This window comes from Orbicella franksi, chromosome 1 (genome assembly GCF_964199315.1).
Source record: "Orbicella franksi chromosome 1, jaOrbFran1.1, whole genome shotgun sequence".
Lineage (NCBI taxonomy): Eukaryota > Metazoa > Cnidaria > Anthozoa > Scleractinia > Merulinidae > Orbicella > Orbicella franksi.
Window position 1 is genome coordinate 20,203,969 of NC_138145.1, and position 20,013 is coordinate 20,223,981.

At 40.2% G+C, this 20,013-nt stretch overlaps 1 protein-coding gene across 7 annotated transcripts in view; it reads right to left on the bottom strand.

Annotated features, from left to right (window-relative positions):
- Nucleotides 1-1,229: 1,229 nt before the first annotated feature.
- The window catches only part of LOC145496073 (disabled homolog 2-interacting protein-like), a 36,999-nt gene continuing 18,215 nt past the window's right edge, over nt 1,230-20,013 (bottom strand). For 6 of the 7 annotated variants that reach the window (XM_081475722.1, XM_081475740.1, XM_081475693.1 and 3 more), the window contains 19 exons: nt 18,330-18,484; nt 16,010-16,117; nt 14,840-14,938; nt 14,514-14,599; nt 13,797-13,927; nt 13,392-13,436; nt 13,122-13,187; nt 12,915-13,011; nt 12,403-12,482; nt 11,984-12,046; nt 9,636-9,748; nt 9,308-9,385; nt 9,101-9,168; nt 8,860-8,935; nt 8,315-8,405; nt 7,860-7,967; nt 5,789-6,840; nt 4,023-4,107; nt 1,230-2,576 (listed from right to left, as the gene is read on the bottom strand). In XM_081475722.1, the coding sequence (XP_081331848.1) occupies nt 2,169-2,576; nt 4,023-4,107; nt 5,789-6,840; nt 7,860-7,967; nt 8,315-8,405; nt 8,860-8,935; nt 9,101-9,168; nt 9,308-9,385; nt 9,636-9,748; nt 11,984-12,046; nt 12,403-12,482; nt 12,915-13,011; nt 13,122-13,187; nt 13,392-13,436; nt 13,797-13,927; nt 14,514-14,599; nt 14,840-14,938; nt 16,010-16,117; nt 18,330-18,484 (3,009 nt within the window). In that variant the 3' untranslated portion in view covers nt 1,230-2,168. The other variant, XM_081475731.1, reaches the window with a different exon arrangement.

Sequence of the window (20,013 nt, forward strand, 5' to 3'; positions counted from 1 at the left end):
CATTGTTCAAGTTGTGTCATGCTTGACGAAGGCTCATTAAAACCAGTTAAACTGAAATAAAGTCAGTTAAACTGAAAATAACCAGTTAATCGGAAAAAAAAAATACAAATGGCTAGACCCTTTGCAGCCTGCCTGTCAACATATTAGAACGTGTATGATCTCTGCAAACATGTACAACTATGGTCGTACTTTACTTGCAGGGGTTCGGGGTTTGAGAGGTTGGGAAAATAGAGGGCAGGAGAGGGAAATGGGATTCACAAAAAATTTTGCAACCTTGCTTAACATTTACAACGGGAACCACAGGTAGACATCTCCCTCTCTTGTCTTACCGGTCTCCGGACAAAAGAGCAAAAGTAATTTCGTAAAATTGTAAAGACGCTTTAGACAGCCCGGGAAGGCTAAAAAACATTACACGAGTCGATTAACGTTTCATTTAACTCTATTGGGATATTCAGGCCGAGATGTAATTTAGATATGCAATTTTCAGAGCTTTATTCATGACCCTCATAGATTCTGTTCGTTTCATATAAACAACAGACCCTTTGCACGATCCGGTCACATGGTACGGAATTAATTTCGCTGGGACGCAAGTTACACGGTGGGACTTCCAAAACAAAGGAACTCGTACCAGTCCAGCCAGACTTTCCTTTGTTTTGAAAGTCTCACTGTGTAACTTGCGTCCTAGCATAATTAATTCCACACCATGTGACCAACACATAGAGTGGTTGGCCTGTGCGGGGACGCAGTATAGCCAGAGGTGTTGGCCCAATCAAATCACGGAACCGATTAGCAAACTTAAGAAAACTTGGCCCAGATTTCGGTCTCTCGACCACGTCAAAGAAGCGGCGAGCATAAGAATAACGAAAATGCTGAAAGTAGAAAATGGAACAACGGCCCCATGACGCTATAATGTGAAAACAAGAACTTCAGAGGGAACTGAATAATGATAATGTCGATCTTTATTTTCTTTATGCCGTTTTTGTTGGTTTTTTTTTTTTCCTGGTTCCATATCTCTGACGTTACCTCAAATTGTATTTGCATCTCTGGTCATTTTATTACCACCAGAGGGTCAGACAGATTATTTTGCCAGATCGAGAACACTTAGCCACGAGAAAGTCGCGCTTCGCGCTTGGCTTTTTGCTTCGAGCATCGTGCTGCCCCCAAATACTGTGAAATAAGTTCAATATCATGGGTTAGGTTAAAAACCAAACTTCAACCAAATTTCCCTGTAGTGGGCTTTTTATTAACTTAATCAAGGTATCAATTATACGCAGTCTTTAGATTAATTTAAGCTAACATGATATGAAGAGGAAGTATATGTGGCTCTCTATACCATCTTCTCTCTTTGATAACTCCTTTTTTTCTCTGACTGTTTGTTCAGATTCTAAGTTCTTCAATTTGACTTTTGATCCTCCTTGATTTTTATTTTCCTTCAAGTATTTGTAGTGTAAAACAGAAAGACCAAGCACTGATAATCGCTGTAAGTCGGTTTCTATTTCCTATTGATTCAGACCGTAATATTTGCTTATGCCACCTCAGTTGACAGTTCCAAACACTTGGGCACATGCATGAATTTATGCTATAATACAAAAAAATAATTATAATAACGACTCAAAAGTATTTCTTGATAAATAAATAATTTTAGCAAGAGAGTAAAAATATCCTCTCTTGAATTTACCTCTTATTCCAGAATAAAGCCTAATTTATTTTTAACTTCCTAAACGTAAATCTTATTGAAAACTTTTGCAATATGCTGCACTTGATTTCAAAGCAGATCAAGTCTGACTAAGCCAAGAAATTAACTTATAAATTCTCTTTACATTTGAGATTTCGGAATGAGTCTAAAAGTTTTGTCAGAGACCATCCAAAATTTTGAAAGGGAAATTTTTCAGATGCGTCTGTACAACTCAGCGGATGTAATACATTCTCTCTGACATCCTCGATGGCGGAGCTCCAGGGCCTTTGCTTTAATTTGCCGGAATAAGAGAAGGCTCTGGAAACGAGACTGTTCTTATGGCAAGAAACGTCTTTCCCAATGTTTTTCTTCTCTTCTCCTTCGAGACTTCTTCGAACGTTCATCGACACCATTCCTGTTCTTGATATGTCGGTCTTTGTTTCTAAGACCAAGACAGATTCTTGCAAAGATCAACAACTCAAAGCTTCACCGACTACAAGTCACTGCTAGGGTAATTCAGCACTTTGCTGTTTGTTCGTGAACCCCTGACCTGGTTCAGCGTAGCGATTAACTTAGCATTGTTCGAGTCAACTGACTTGATCCTTCTCTCCTGAGCCTCTATAATGACCTGCTTTGCGTGGATGACTTCTTGCATTTCTTTCTGCTCTTTGCGCAGCTCACTTTCTACGCTCACCAAACGATCCAGCAACTCTTTCATTTCTTTATCCTTTTCCTGTCGCAGTTGTTGAAGGCTGTTTTCGCTCTCTGCTAGTCTCTCCTTGAAAGAGGCCACTAGCTTGTGAGTGCTGGATTCTTGTAAGATAAGCTGCTCATGTGTAGATGCCAAAGTTTTCTTTGTTTCTAACAGCTCTTCACGGAGGTCTGAAAGTTCTTTCTCGTACTGTAAAAAAAAAAAAATGGAAAAGAGGAAAGTTAAGTCTCTTTTTGCTTTCTGTATCGTGCTAAAAAAGAAATATCAGCAACTATAGGGCTAGGTACCGATTGCGCTAACTTCATCGCCTGCAATTTACTCTCTTAAATGGCCGGTGACCCCCTCTTTTCTTTTCGTAGATCACTACCTTTACTAATTTTCTCCATTTTAGACTGAAAAAACAAACAAGACCAGAAAAAAAAAAATTGTAGGTGAGAAGTTAAAAATATTTCGCCTTTTCTACTCTCGTATGACCGAAGTTTTCTCAGTTCGAACATGGACCGGCAAGACTATCATGTATTCTGTTTCAAGGTCTATTCTACCTCAGCGAACGACATCAGCTCCTTCAGTTTACTTAATAGACTTACTTGTAGTGAATTGAACACGTTTACCTGATCTGAATTTCACGAATCTTGCTCCTTTTACTGCTGATAGTCGTACGCTAAGATCGTCTTTAAATAACAAAAGCTTCCAAAAATGCGCCCTATTTCAAAAACGAGCCCAAAAGTTGATCTTTGCCTTACTGCATGGCAAGTCTTTAAAAATCTGTAGGTGGGAACATTTGCGCGCGAACGTCCTTAATTAGTAGTTGCAATGAAAACGAATTAACTTGCAATAATCGATCATGTAGAAATAAACGATAAAATCGAACAAAGTTTCAGAGTCGTCATGACGCCATTATAAAAAGTTCAAAATGTTGAATCATTTTGAACTTGATAATGGTGTCATGACGACACTGAAACGTCGTTCGATTCTATGGCTCCTTTTTGCAAGCTTATATGTTATCAAACCTTTGCTAATAATTGTTAGGTTATCATGATTTGGAAATACGAAGATACTTTTATGTTCATGATTGCATGATCATCTCTGTGTCATATATTAGTTGATCGTACTTAATTGTCTCTTGTATTACAAGAGGGGCCATTGAATATAGAGTTAAATAGACCTGCCACGTAGCACCGAAGATCATGCACCATTTTTCTAACGAGACGTTTGAAAATGCCAGAACCCAACGCTGATCAATTTAAAACGTGTAGTGTATTGCTTGGCAAATAAAGTTTGCTATATTAAACAAAAGTCTGAAAAAGAACATTCGACGCTAGTCTAGATGAATTACGAGTAGCATGTACAGATGATGCAGGACTCCCGAAATTCTATACGATATTGTGCGATTGACCTCTTTGCTTTCAGAACAAGACAAGTCACTTTCCATTGCCTTCTTATTTCGTGTAGCTATACAATAAACAACTGTATAAAATTAAGTAAAATGCAAGATGCGATTTTTATTGAATAGCCAAATCAAAAGCCATGTCATAAGGTACAGCACAACACGGAAGAACAAAACGAAGACAGTTATAACCTTATTAAGAGCGAGTAGATGAGAAGTATGCATGTTTGTATTGTATAAGGACTAACCTCTGCTACTGTCTTTGGCGGTAGAATGTCACAGCCATTAGCAAATTCGTCCTCAGCTTTAGGTGCCATTCTTTCCCAAGGTGTGCTGTGAAATCAATTAAAATGAACGGAATATAAGACTTGTGAACTTTTTTGACCTGACGGAAAGTTAATCTTTGTTTAACCGAGGAATTCGGAGCACACGGGCTCCGTTTGCACACTATAACGAGAATGCAATGCTAACTATAAACTTCAACTCATGAGTCTGAATAATTTTAAGCCGTATACTTGTATAGTGCGACATGGGGCTATTGTTGGTAAGTTCTAAAAAGATTTGCCTTTTGTTTGCTTTTGTTAGGTCTAAGGGCAACGTGAAGAAGATTTGCATTTCAATACTGGTCGAACAAAACACTAACCACAACTTCAATCTACTTGTGAGCACAGTTCTTTCAATTTGAAGAGCTCTCAGAGAGGGAGAGAGAATCGTACCATTAAGTATTCTGTTTCTCTTGTGAATATACAATGATCATTTGACTATGAACAATGAAGTTAAATGAGTTGCTCCTTCAAAGCAATTGACGTGATTTAATTACATCTTATATTCAATTCATGGAAAGAATAAGGCTCGATTTCCGCCACTCTGTCGACTCCGATCTTCGTTGGTAATCGAGCCTAGGAAAGAACTTGAACACGCTACAATAGGTTTGAAACTCAATATTTTTGAGTGAACGAGGACGCATATATTTCCCGTGACAACAACGCCGGCAGGAAAGGTTATTGTATAGGCATCCAACATATAAGTAATTTATTACGTGTATGCCTTTTGATAGCAACCGATATAACAATTTCGAGCTCGTAAAAACTCATTTTCACGGAACTTTCCTTTTGGGCACAATATTAAATTTTTCTGAGTTTCGTTTGTCAGATACAAGCAAAATTAGAAACCTCTCATGCCAAAAAAGAGACGGTCGAACATTTGAAGACGTTGCTATACACGAAGAAAAACACCGTTACCTAGCGTCGTTAAAGAGGGGCAAAGTACAAAGTAAAGCCACATTCAATTTCCATCAAAAAAGGCCAAGATAACGAAACAAAAAAGTGTTTCTTCTTAGGCCTTGCCTGAGAAAAAGGTAGAGAGGAGGAGAAGCCGCAGTAGTATAAATCAGTTTATATGATTTTAGTCGACATGATTCCGCCCAAATGTTTCATAAATCCAGTTTTTTAAAGACGACCAATAACTAACTGTCAATCCAGAACTTTTTTTAAAAAAAGATGTGAATACACCTAAAAGAGTACTAAGAGGATATTTTGTAACGAGTAGTTGAGAGTTGAACTCGAGAGATGGCAAGAGTATTCTTCAGCTACCGTCTACGATTTTCAGTGAGCGGTCGAACGAAATGAGAGTATGGGAGGGTAAACAAAATCTTACTCGTTCTTGTGGTTCTTGTGGTGGTAAGCTCAATTTAATTCATCTGTTAAGCTGAGATATGTGCTACTTCGTTCAGAATAGAAATTCAACGGTTTTTTCTACTTTTTGCTAAGAAACGGTCGACGTTGTTCTGATCCTACATGATCTCTAGAAGTGCCAAGAGCGCTTATCGTATATTTATCCGTACACAATATCAGCAATGCAATAGTCATTACACTTGTGACGAAAGTCTGACGATAATAATAAGGACATAGTGTAGCTATATTGCCTTGAGAGACCACCATCACGACATAAATGGTTAAAAAAACAGTCGATCAGTTCATGAGATGGCAAGTTCTTCATTTTTTCTCATACTTACCCTGAACCTAGTATCCTGTCCACCGGACTGGGTGTCCGAGGCATCTTCCGCACCCTTCTCTTTCCTCCCTCAAAGCTGCTGGCAACACTGTGCCAGCTCTCTTCGCTTCCACTGGAGCTGCTGCTGGTCCGCGACGGGCTACGAATCACGTGACCTGTAGCAGGGTTCAGAAACTTTGTCGAGCTGCTACTCGAGCGAGGTGAAGAGCGAGGCGAATCAACTGACGAAAGTGGGGGCGGCGGCTTTGGAGTGGTTGGTCTGGGAGGTGACGTTGTCTCGGGCGAGGAAGTCCGAGATCGATCCGTTATAACGGGAGAGGTATTAACGGGCAAAGATCTTCGGGGTAAGCTTTGGTGGCGTGATTCAGCAACCGTCCTTAACTGTTTTTGCCTTGGGCTATCTGATTCCCTTAAACTTGACGTAGAGTTTGATATTTCTCCTTGGTAAATCACTCGAGCGTCACCAGCATTCTCGCCATCTACACTCGAAATGATCAACGGCCCCTCCGAGCGCGACCGACGACGTGAATCCGATTTTTTTGTCGCTGGACGTCTTTCCGACGAACAGCGATCGCGATCGACCGCACCCGGAAGCACGTTGCCAGAATCTTCGGATGCGATCGCCCTCCGATATGATCGCCTACGAAGACTGCTTTGTAAATCATCTTCGTACGATACCCGTTTTCTCGGCGAATCAGAAGGATCTGTATCGGAGATGGGCGAGAGGACCGACTTATCATAACGAGGGACCATTAACTGTTCAGGAGCCGTAGACGGCGTGCTGCCGTTATAAACAGGGTTTGTCTCCGAAGATGTATCGTTTGAGGGCTTTGTTTTCCTTTTATTGGGAGACTTCATGATCCTGATTTGTGAGACTGGAGTCAGAGTGATGTTATTCTTGTCTTGGTCACTCACAAGGTCTGAAGATGACGCCCATTTTCTGTGCGCCAAGAGGCTCTCATTGCCAAGAGCGAATTTTCTCTCAGAATCGTGATAAATCTCTTGGAGTGATTTGAGAATAAACTGTAACGGGCGAAGTGTCTCCACGGCATCCTAAAAAATGAACAGAAATGTTTTAAACTGAAAACCTATCGGAAAAAAAGTAAAAGTGAAGCCTTAGAGCCGACTGGCTCATAGCAGCCGGAGCTTATTCCGGTTTTAGTAGCATGAAGCGGCTAGGAGTATTTCTACTTTCCCTGGACTGGATGCTAGTCCATCGCAGGTCACTTCCCCGCAATTTGTTAGGTTTCCCCAACAATTCGCGATCGCCGGTACCCATTTATACTCCTGGGTGGAGAGAGGCACTGTGCGAGTTAAGTGTCTTGCCCAAGAACACAACAAAGTGTCCCTGGCCAGGGCTCGAACCTGGACCGCTCGATCAGGAGACGAACGCACTAACCATGAGGCCACCGCGCCGGAAAAATCGGAAAAACGAGCAATTAAAAGAGCTACGTCATGGTTTGCGCATCTTGAAAAGTTAAGCCCAAATTTTTCAAGTTCGTCGTTTACAATCCGATCCGTGTTAATCTTCCCCATCCTTAACCATCCCTGTTCCTTTATGGCTTGTTATTGTCCCTTTGCTGTTTTTCTATCATAGTTCATTACTATTTTAAGGTTTTCTTTCAATTTACAAGTAATTTTGTACACGGCCAAAATAACTCAAAATTAATACCGTGACTGAGCTTCTCTAGGGTGGCTGCCAATAGTTTTACGATCGCAAGCGAGCTGGGGACGAAAGCTCAAGTAATCTACTCGCGCTCGAAGGAAAACGTCAGTGTTTTTATAATTCAAGACCAAAACCCAAAATTTTAACAAGGATGATAGTAAAACACTAATTATTAGTAAAACATTTAATTATTGCTTATTACAAATAATAAGTTTGAGAGGACTGAGTGTAAAAACGAATGCAAAAACAGCATTCAACTGAACACGACACTTGCGTGCGCAACCCCATAAATGATTACCCTATGGAGACGCCTTAAATCCTCTCGGCACCACCATGAGGATCGCCAAAAATGAGTCTTTGAGCATTATAGAATGTTAAAAAACGTAGTGAAGAACCCCGCAATTACCTGATTCATCTTACTGGTCTGGTCTTTTAAGATATCAAACATAAGAGCGAGTTCCCGTCCACTGTCGACGATTCCTTCATAATGGTTTTCAGTTGTGTCTGTTATTGTCTGTTCGGAAAGAGGACAAATGAACGCAATATAGTGACATGGATGCATGGCGAACAAAGTATTTGTATCAAAGAAGCGTAACCTCGCTAAATTTAAAAAAGTAGATGGAAGAAAACCTGAGGCCCAAAATTAGACGTAACCTTCTCATTGATTGCCTTATTGGTCTGTACGAGTGTTTATGAAATCGTGATTATATAACACGAAGTCTTATTAGCTACCTTGTTGATTTGTATGACTGATTCTTTAAAATTTATGATAATAAAAGAATTGAAAATTTACACTAAGGGCACCGTCATGTGCTTTTAAGGCCCGATAGATAATTTCACTACACTACAGCATTAACTTACTGATATTTCCTCAAGAAACTTCCTCATGTTTACAAATTCCTTTTCCACAAACCCATTCATGAAGCCCATATATTCTTCCTTACCACCAAATCTGCAACATGAAAGAAGGGTTGTTATACAAAATGCACAATACCATGTACAGAGTGCTAGTAACACAGAGCTAACTCAATTTGTCAAGCTCGATTGTATAAATAGCTTCTACTCGACACTATTCCTCGATAGTTTCTGAGCACAAGTTTTCTGAGATGTTGGCCGCCAATATAGAATCAAGCATAGGTCTTGATGCAAGAGAGCCGGGTAGAGAGCTAAGGACTGTTATAAATCAATTCCACATGGACGAAATTAGTATCCATGGTCATTTCCTTTGTCCTTTCTTTGGGGCTTTGTTAAAACTGAAAAGAAAATCCGTCATTTTGGATTTGAATGAGGAGAGGGCCATTGCGACCACATTGGTCCATCACTATAAGTCTGTTCATGTGGCGTTGATTTAAGGCAAAGCCAGAATAGTTTACGGAGTTAACAATCGAGGACAGTCATTTATTTACCTGGTGAAATTGGCCAAGTTCTGCACCACCTTGGCAATCAGTGTTAAAGCTCTTGACGTTCTTTCGTCTGGATATTCTGAATCATGATCAATACCACAGCCTTTTAATCAGTTTCAGTATATACATCTCCAACAGAAGAAACGTTTTACTAAATACTAATATAAATAACAGGTTGCAATTCATAAATAACAGCAAACTACTGTTTCACACTTCGGGAAACGAAATGAATGACAGCACTTACCTTGCACTAGGTGAAATAAACTTGGCGACAGAATTGCCGGGCACAAAAATCGGAGGAAAATTGATCCACTAGTGGAAAAAACAACAACAACCAAAACAAAAAAAAACTTTATCAGTTCGTGCACTTTCAAATTCAACTCGTATATATTCTTTTGAAATAAGGTCTTAAAGAAAGGATTTGTGATCATCAATGTTGCTATGCCCTAACCTGATTAATTTGGTACTCAGATCCTCACTTCTTCCCTCACACCAGCGGCGAAATTCGTGGAATGTTATTCGAAGATCACTGTGAAGTTGATAAAAGGGATGAAACACAAATATTTAAAACCTAAACAGTTAACAATCAAAGTCCAAAATTATAATCAACGATGTTTCAGACTTTTGAAATAGCGCTGCTTCCATGTTAGAAGTAGGGAGTATTCGCTCTAAGAGCACGGAGAAATGTCAAGTTCACCCACATCCAACTTACTAAGCTCATAAGTAGTAGCTCTACTCGCAAAAAGCCTTCCTTGGCAGGTCACATGTTACACTCTTACCTGGGAAAGAGGCAGGCTGAACACATGATCTGGTTCCAGGCTTTCTCGACGAACGTTTTTAGGTTTTCCTTATTGGATTCGATGTTCCCGGATGTTTTCTTGGATGGGTCAACCTGAGGGAAAAAAAAGCGTTATTTATTCAATATTTGTCAACATAAAACGGTAAAAGGCTCAAAAGTTTAGACTACTGCAAGAGATTTGTCTGAAAATGATGACTGCTCATCAGTCAATGTAACAACGTTTCCTGGTATTCTCGAAGTAATAGATCAAAAACGAGTGCGAGTTTTTCATCAGGGGTTCCAAACACCGAGAAACAGATGAAAGCACGACGCCGAAGGCGGAGTGCTTTTATTGTTTCGAGGTGTTTGGAACCCCTGATGAAAAACGAAGCACGAGTTTTTGAGCTGGCTTCTCAAAGTAGCATGAGAATTTTTTTCGAAGAATAGGTAATTAGTAGGCGTGCTCAATAGGCTATTGTCTGTTTTTTATTCATATGGTAAATGAAATGAATCTTTTATATGCGGCCATGTGGGCAAGTTTTAAAGGTTGAATTTTTAATAAATTAACATTATGCCGCGTGATGGAGATCGAGTGGAGATCAGAACGTTTTCGAGTTCCAAAAACCTCTTCTCAAGAAAATGTTTTGGTGAATGATGCTGTTCCAGTTTCAACTAAGTATAAAAACAAGTGGGCTGTGAACATTTTTGCCGAATGGCAGAGGTTGAGAGAGGTTAAAGTTCCGGTATTAGATTGTGGCGGTCTCTTCAAGGACTACGATTTACACAATGTTACCGCTGTGAGTGTAGATATTGCTGGAATGGACGCTCTGTCGCTGAACTATTGGTTGTCAAAATTTGTGATGGAGGTAGCTAAAAAGTCCGGTGAAAGATACCCTCCGAAGTCTGTTTATGGTATCATTTGTGCCCTCAAGCGTTATTTGGAGGAGAAAAATGGATCAGAAGCTTTGAATCCTCTGGACGCTAGTGACAAGAGGTACTTGACAACTTTTAGACCGAATTGGTTAGTAATTTAAAATGCACTGTTTCAGGACTTTAATTTTGTGTGTTATTTTTTGAAGGTTTGTCCTTTTCCGACGTTGCTTAGATGCCGAGATGAAGAATGGCGTTCGAGAAGGGTTTCACATTAAGTGTAAGAAAGAGGAAAAGGAGTTTGTGAGCGAGCAAGAAGAAGCAGTATTCTGGCAAAAGAAATTGCTGGGAACTACATCAGCTAAGTCGTTATTGAACACGATCTATTTCTACAACGGAAAAGTTTTTGGGTTGCGGGGGGGGGGGGGGGGATCACAGAAATATTGTTGTAAACAACTTTGAAATTGGTCCAAATTTTATTAAGTTTGAAGAAAATGCCTCTAAAACTTATCATGGAGGTCTTTGTGATCTAAAGTATGTGCCGCGAGTGGTCAAGCACGTTTGTCATTCTATTGAGGAAAAGCACGAGCCGTGCCTTGTTGAGATATTCAGATTGTATGTAGGGTTAGTTGAGACTCATGCAAAGGAAGTTACTGCATTTTACTTTAAGCCATCAAAAACTAGGTTCGCATTCGATAAAGCGTCCGTAGGCATCAACAGCTTGAACAAGATTTTGCCTGACATGTGCGACGCGGCAGGCTTTAAACGCAAAACCGCTCACAGTTTGCGCGTTACTTGTGTTTCCTCCCTGTTCAATTCTGGGGTTGAAGAAAAATTGATTCGCGAAAGGTCGGGGCATCGTTCTAATGCATTGTTGCAGTACGAAAAGCCTACAGAAGAAAATGTGTCTAAAGTTTCAAAGATCCTAGGTCCAAGTGTTGTTAGTACAACTACATGTTTTACCACAGAGAAACAGGATCAATCTTTAACGGATGTTGTTTTCCAGAAAGGAAAATTCAAAAACTGTACAATTAATGTAACGATGTCTAAGAAGGAATAATATGTTGCTGTATTGTTGTTGTAAGCAATGATTTAAGCGGGAAAAATGCTGTATTTAGAATTATAATTAAGACTGATTAAAATTCAAGTTTCTTGATCAGTGTCTTGATCAGTTTTTGAACTAATCTACCGTGTGTTGATCGGTATGTTCATTGGGTATCAACATACATGCACCTGACCCAATTGATGCGAGCTGATTGGGTCATCAGCTCATGAATAATTAATGAGTTTGAGAAATATTTTTCATGATGCTGTTAGTGAATGAGAACCTATTGTTACAAAAGACCATTCTGACCAGATCAGCTCCTAAATTTTCTGCTTGAATATGCATGACAGAACGGAGAGAATCTTGATTAAGGTGGTTTCAGGGATCCATTGTCTGAATTCTATTTACCTCGAGAGACAAAAAATTAATGTTACCTCGCAGTCATCTTCAAACTCGTACACAGATTGAACAAACTCTCCGAGGGTTTCCTGTAAATACTAAAGGACAAAACATTGTTAGCTATGACCCAACCACAAGAAAAATACTTAGTTAATAAAGGACGTATATAACTACAGATGAAGTATGGCGGCTCTTGCGCCAGTTTGATGCTCCTGTTGGCATCAAAAATAGTATCGTTCCAAACTTAGCCCTTCTGTAACACAGCTTAATTGCTTCTCATAGCCTCTGACACGAGACGTACTGTGTCCTCTAAGTCACGATGCGCTGTTCATCACAGAAATGGCAGAACAGTCAAATGAAAATGGAAACTAATAGAAAATACTCTACTATGTATTCCGCGACATTCAACGATAGATAAAGTCATGATTAAGATGAAAAGAACAGCCCAACGTACCGATTCACCAATCATTTTCATGTAGGAATCCATGGCTTTTGTGGCAAAGGAATTACCACGAAATACAAGGTTCTCATCCTCTGTAAAAAGAATTGAAAAGTATCGGCACAAGTCACAAAGACTGGACATCTTCACTCAACAAAAACTACTTAGCAATTAGACCCGTAGCCCGCAAGGGCTACGGGTCAATAGCCCATTCGGCTTCGCCTCATGGTCTATTGACCCGTGGCCCTTGAGGGCGAAGGGTCTAATTGTCTTAGTATCATCCAACTAGTCGGACAAAAAAGGCAATAATAAAGTTAGCAAATGCAAGTTGAAGAAATATTTATTGGGGAATAAAACGAAAGAAAGCGTCACGCTCGATTGCGCCAATTTCGCTACTCGAGGACTATTACTAATAGTCCTCCAGTAGCGTAGCCAATCAAAAAGTAGGATTTGCATTAGTCCACTAGTTGGATGATACTAATAGGAATTATACATTCAACATGACAGAAATGTTTTCATAGTCTTACCCAGATTCTTGACTTCCTCCATGACGACACTTGCTAGAAACTCTGTCGCTTTTCCAGAGGCTTGTAGTATTCTTAAAAGCACTCTTGAGATCTCGTCCTGCATTCAAAACGGGTTGATATACAGTGAGTGTCTGAGTGTCATGATGTATTTACTGTCGAAGTCATGATCACTTAGGATTATAATGACTTCAATATTTGCTCACAAACCTTTTGTTTAACGCTGACAACTGGCTCCAAGGCTTTACAAACTGTCATGTAGTTACGCTTTAAATACTGAAAAGTAAGAGCTTGTGGTTAATGCAAATATTAAGGAATTGAAAAATTGTAACGCGGTTGACACAGTGCGCAGGGCGTAATATTCATCCATAATATACCGTTAACAGGCGTTAGCCAGGTATCACTGTGATGCACATTATAACTTACAAATATAAATTGTAAATAATATGTATCTAAGAAAATATGAAAAGAGAGGCCTACCTCTGACAGTTCATTATAACACTTGACAGGAAGAATTGAGACTTTCTGCATAGAGAGAAAACAAGTCAGATAAATAACTTCTATAGCAATTTAACTGAAAAGAAAACCGTTAAACCCTGAGGAGGCAGCGTGGCTGAGTGGTTAAGGCGTCGGACCTGAAATCCAGAGGTCGCGGGTTCAAGTCTCCACTTAGTGGAGTTGTTCAGTTCTGGGTAGACCCTAGTCCAACTCCTCGGTCATGCTTGTAATATAGCCAACTGGTCGGCCTCCCGCCGGTTGGGATTTTTAAGCCTATTATGTTTAGTTGATATATTTGTTTCTTTCAATTTGAGCTAAGCGCAAAGACCAATAAAAACAACAACAAAGGAAAAAAACTACTTGTAAGGTTAGGCGATGCAGTTTTACCTGATATTTAAACCTGAGTCTTATGCTCGATGATTCCCCTCCATTAGTCTTGTTGCTCTCCATGGTAACAGGATACCATTTCTCTACCTCCACACCCATATCTAACGAGTCGACCGCAACATCCACGGAACCTGGGACAGATAACAACGAAACGTAGAAACAGTAAGTTGTGTTGACGCACATGCCATACAATAAATTCCAAAGAATAACAATTCAAAATGTTGTTAATATAAATACTACAACTTAGTCGCACCTAGCGGGAACGTTTCTTAAACTGCGTTAATTTTTGTTCCGCTTCGTTTCGTAAACGATTTTTAAGTGTCCAAAAGACAGATGAAACTCAGAAGGCGCACTACGAAAACCACCGAACCATGGAATGGGCTCGACAACAGCGACCGCTCCCACTTTCTTCTGCTGACCCACCCACATTCCTTCTCGTTGTTTTGAGCTGGCTGTAAGCAAAAAAATCATATTTAAACACACCCGCTTCTTTCCCTTTAAATTCCCCATCTTTAGTTTGAATTCCTATCTTGTAACCATGGCTCCACTTCGCTTGCAGTCGAAGGAAATGTGGGCGGGTCAGCAAAAGAAAGTGGGAGTGGTCGCTGTACAAAAATTCAAACCCATTCCACGGTTCCGTGATTTTCGTAGTAACTGACAACATTTTCAATTGACAATGGGAGGTCAAAATAGGGAGGAAGAAATCAAATTTCTCACCAACAGGCTTTCTTTTCTCCTTCTTGTTTTTGCCATCACTTTCCTTGTAGATCTGCACCGTAATGGTCTTGACTTCAGGTAAATCACTGAAAGCAAGGCCAATACCAGTTTACCACGTTACGCTCAAAATGCACTCTTAAAACGAAAGGTAATTAAATTGACTCCACATAAAACAAGGCTGATGTTGGCGCAAAACGTAATAACTTATAAGGAAAACTAAATAAACATGTACTACATTTTAGCCTGGTGCACAAGAAAAGCCATTCTAGATTATTAGCACAGCGCTCAATAGCCACGCAGACTTTAAAAGTGCGTCTTAAACTCACTTGAAAGCAAAATTTTCTCCCCAGAAGAGAATGTCTGATTTGGTCTTGGAAGACGTTTTAGCGTAGATGACCTTGTCGAAAAACAGCTCACAATAAAACCTGCATGTAAAGAAAACACGAAATGATTACCACTAACCTGAGTATTTAGAAAATAGCCAGAATAGTTCGAGCGCTCTTATTCAGGGGGTTATAACAGAGCTCCTGCGCGCCGAAGGCGACCTAGCGGAGCCCCATGCCCTAGAAAATTTGGTAACCCATCGATGTCCGTACGTACGTCCGGACGTACGTCTGTACGCCACTTGCACTACGCATGCGCGAGCTGAGTCCGATACCTTGAGGAATAAGAGAGTAGCCCATTACTATGGGTACATCTTTGATTTTGGACATCCATGTTAGGTCAATTGACAGCTGTCAAATCAAGGTATCCGCTGACCAGTATCACGTGATCATACCGCGGGCTCAGGCTTAGAGCTCATCGAGGTTGCGTGTTTTTTAGAGTTGACCGACGCTGCCCAGATACTGGTTTTTGATTGGATCGCGGGCTTGAGCTAGGCTATTACTCTCATGAAGAAGAAGGGGGTACGTACAGAGGCAAAATCTCCGCGCGAATTAAACCCTAGCACGTTGCTGATCCGAGAAAAAAAAACCTTTTTTGTTTTTCTTAAGGTTAAGTTATTGCAATCAGGAGCTTCGCTTTTAGGCTTGGCTAAATCTACATATTCCAGGTCTTCAAAGCTGATTGCACTGGCACAACTACAAAGCAGTTGACAAAAGCAACAAAACACACTTATAGTTTATGATATGTATGCATGAGCCTCACTCATAGGTCAGTATAACCGGCAAATGGGAATTATTCGGACAATATCCTTCAGATGTAAACGCCAAGTTTCGACTTTCAAGACTTAATTGGTGACATCTGTAGTTTTTTTATAAATCGCTCATTCACATTGTCACGTGTTCTGTTTTAAGCGGGTACGAAAAACCGCGACGTTGCGTGACGTTTTTTACGTCGTTAGCAAAAGAGTTCGATGATATTCGATCAGATCTGTTGGTTCTGGCTGGCATCGGTTAATCTCTTTATACGTTGCACTGGCAACCGGGTTTAACTTCAGTTACCGTGAAATGCCAATTTATTACTTCTAAATACTACCATGACTAATTTTGCCTTACCGTCGCTTTGGTTTGTCAGTGAGTCCCTTTGCCTCTACAATCCATACTGTCAAACCGATATCCGTCCTATACTGTACATCTCTTGTCGGTTGGATCGACTTCTTGATGCTGTAACAAAAAAGGGATAAAACGGATTTAAGACCACTTAACTACTCCGATCTAAAGTAAAATTTATCTCAAGACTTCCAGTGGTCTCTGCCCACATTTATCAGCTAGCAAAAAGTAATGTTCCTCCCTAATAGCTCTTGTAAAACCAGTTTGAACAACTGAACAATTGGACGAAATTAATTCGCTAAAGTATTTTTCTCATTATTCTAACTGAAAGCCACCATAATGAACACAGAACCCTGACTAACGACGATGGTCAGTGGTTAAAGTTATGTCGGGTGTATGTTACTTATTCTTTTTAAAAACAATTTCTTCGATCACAAGCACAGACACACGAGAATAGATTTCCAACCTCATGATGGCAAGGATATTTCGAGACTAACTATTGTTTTTACCTCGATACTCTTTGCTGACGGACCATTTTGAAATTTTAATTCCCTTGAAAAGTCCGAATGGGTCGCGACGTTGGCGAACTCACTCGGCGCGAATGACAATGTATTCCTTCTCGCACGATTATTTAAGCTTTGAATACTGCTGTCACTCACTTAATACATGAAAGTAAAAGAGTGTTAACTCCCGTTTTCGAGAAAAATCCTCTCATGAGCCTTACGTAACAGCTTAATAAGGCGGAAGTTGGTTTTCATTTCGGTCTCGCTGTCTGAAGACTGTCTCGTTTGTATGACTTGCATTTCCTGATCACCGGTTATCATCTGCTAGTATGACAACTCTGTTCAATGTTTTGCAGTTGTGTTTCTGACAACGTGCGCACGGGTAAACTAACCGCCGCTCTCGGTAATTCTACACGGGAAGAACAGTTTTCCGTCTTATTGCGCCTTCTCTCCGTGGCCGCATCGATCGCTCTCTTGGAACAAGCCATGACGTAAGGGGACGACTGTTGCATCACGCGGAAAACTGAAGCTGTCTTTCGATTGATCATTTCATCATTCTTACCAGTCTGTGATATTGAAAACAGCTAACGAAACAAACTGCTGCTGTTGTCACAAGCCAAACACTTTGAGCCGCTGTAACTTGCTATAAACATTGTCAGGATGGAAGTGAAACCAAAAGATTTTTGCGGAAGTCGCATTGACTGATGTCATAATAGAAGTAAGCAGGTGCTTTATAATGTAATTGATCCGAGGTAAGGTGACTATGCTATGACGTCACTTTCGGTTTGGATCACGTTCAAAAGAGGATCGACATATTTGAAGCGGATTTTAGGATCAATAAGGTAAGCAACGATCAGCGCGGGCGGTTACGGTAAGCTCGAAATTGCTGTCACGTTAGAACATTGGTTTCCCCTTAATTTTTTTTTTCGTCTGCCACTGATGTAAATACACAGATCTCCCTCAGCTGTCGCTTACCAAATAAACAAATGAAAAGTTTATGACGTACTGGCATGCCCAGTAAGTAGATATAATAGACAGCAGAGGGTGTAATCGACCTCAACGGAAACAGAGGTGACAGGATATTCTTTTTCATTGTCGTCCACCTTCAAAAAGAGCAAACAGATTTCTAAAATCACCAGTATTACAATTAATCGAAGATGACATGCAATTCTTCTTATGTTGCCGAAATCATCGATACGTTTGAAACGCTAACGAGCGAACCCATGTCAGACTTTTTTTGGGCGATTCCGATCTCATTAGATCATATCGGTTTGAACCTTTAGAAGAACTAAACGGAATAGGAAACTGAAGAGGGACACGAATGGCCAAATTTGAACAAAATTTTAAAGAGGTGTACTACGTTTTGTCGAGCCAAGTTAAGTTAGGTTTTTTTGGTTTCATTTTCAACTTGCAGCGTCGACAAGGATCGTCAAAGTAAACTTAACACTTTCGAAACAATAAAATAACTTTCATGCTGACTACGAATTGAAGTCCGCTAAAATCTTTTGCCGAAGGTTTTATCCGCTTCGTTGCACCAGGACTTGAAACAGCCATGAGAGCTGATACTAGGCCCAACTTCGCGAAACGCTCCCGCCATTAAATCGCCGGTATTATTTCCAGAAACACAACACAATGTCTCCGGCCCGGGCTCGAACTCGGACCAGTTTATCCAGAGTCCAGCCAAAAAAACATATGGCCACCTCCCTCACCCACCTGTACCAGCCGTGGAAGTGAATATTAGAGTGGGAATATTATTCCGTATTTGAGAACAAGAAAATTTGAATTGACTTGCAAATTTTCAACAGTGAGCATGACTTGTTTACCTTACAACCCATTTCTCAAGCTCCTGCGAACTTCGACACGAGAAGTACTTGGTTTCATGCGGCGTGGTTACTTGGAAACAATGCTGCCTCGAGAGAATGCTGGGATGGATAGGGCGGACTGTCACGTGACCACTGATCGATAGGTCCACGCTGTCCTGTGTAAAAGAACAATATCATTAACTGATAAGCTGTTTTCTAAGAGAGGATACAAAACCCGCTGTGGTTTATTTCAAATTAGTGCATAACGACGGCATGTTTGATTCTTGACAGGAGGTTTCCCAATACAATTTTAAATTGTTTATCGCATGACTAGTCTATATGATGATCACAAGTACTGCATTGTATCCTGACAAAAAAAAAAACATTGAATCTTGTGTGGGATAAGTTAAATTAGCATGGGACCAAGGAAAACCCAGCGGAAGAGAAGCATTAAACCGAATTTCAGCCATACAGCAAAACAAAGAACTAAACTGTGGCGATTTTATCATTGGTTATCAATGTTTACTTTTCCAACCGACGAGGAGACAAATACAAAACGGATACGGTTAAATTTATTGACCATAAGACGTCAAGAACCAACCAACCAGAGCGAGCATCAGACCATTCTACACACCAGCTGTAAAAAGAGCTTTGATGTGTGTTTTTGTTTGCTTTACTAATTACATGGAGCTGAACCTAAAATCTATATATAGTTGTGATTTTAGAACTGACGGAAGCTTCCTTACCAATGGAATGTGTTCAAATTTCACAAACGGAAAAGGTCCCTAACGTGACATTCGTTTCTAATTTGCCCATTGTCTCCATGGCGGTACCGCACACTATTGAATTTGCTGGCGAGTAAACAATTTAATGCAATCGCTATATGAAACAAAGGGCTCTATCCGGGGCCGGGTACATTGTTCAAACAATTGATCTCATCACTGCTAATATTTCCATAAACAACTTCCAAAGTTACATGCCTGACAAAAAAGACAGCAGTTTACTGAAGTGGTCGTTTCGTTTTCCTTTCCTATTCGAAAACAATACCCAAGCTGAACGTTTTGGCTTTTCGTTTCTGTGGGACAAACGCTTCTATGATCGTGATGATTACAATACATTCTTGGGAGTTTGATTTTGGTCTTTGACGGTGAACAGAGTTGTGCCCTTGTCTGTCGTGTATACTGTTCAGCTGTTTACATTTGACATGCGTGCACAACTGCTCAACGTGGCGGCCTCTGTAGCCCGAACTAGTAACACAAACATGACCCTTAATCCACTGGCTCAAAAGACAAAGCAAAAAGTAATCTTTGGACGTGCTTTGTTGGGTATCATACACGCAAGGAAGACTCTTAGTAACAATTTTATTTCCCACTGACGATTATCAACATGCATTTTTAATACAAATACAGCACGTCGTACTTAACAGTAAATATAACATAGCGATTAAAATGAACATTTGAAAACGAAACTTTCCCTTAGTTTCTTCGTTAACGATTTACGGGAGAGAAACGTTCATCACGAGAGGTTTGAATACTTGGATGTAATGTTTGGAGTGAATAGAAAAGTCAAGTTTTTGGTGAATCGTGAAGGAGAAATATTAATTCAGAAGACTATTGAGGGCGGGATGATATATACGAACGTTGAAACTCAGACATCTGATTGTGTATTGTCTTTTATAAAATGTTCACAGAAACGTAAACAGAGG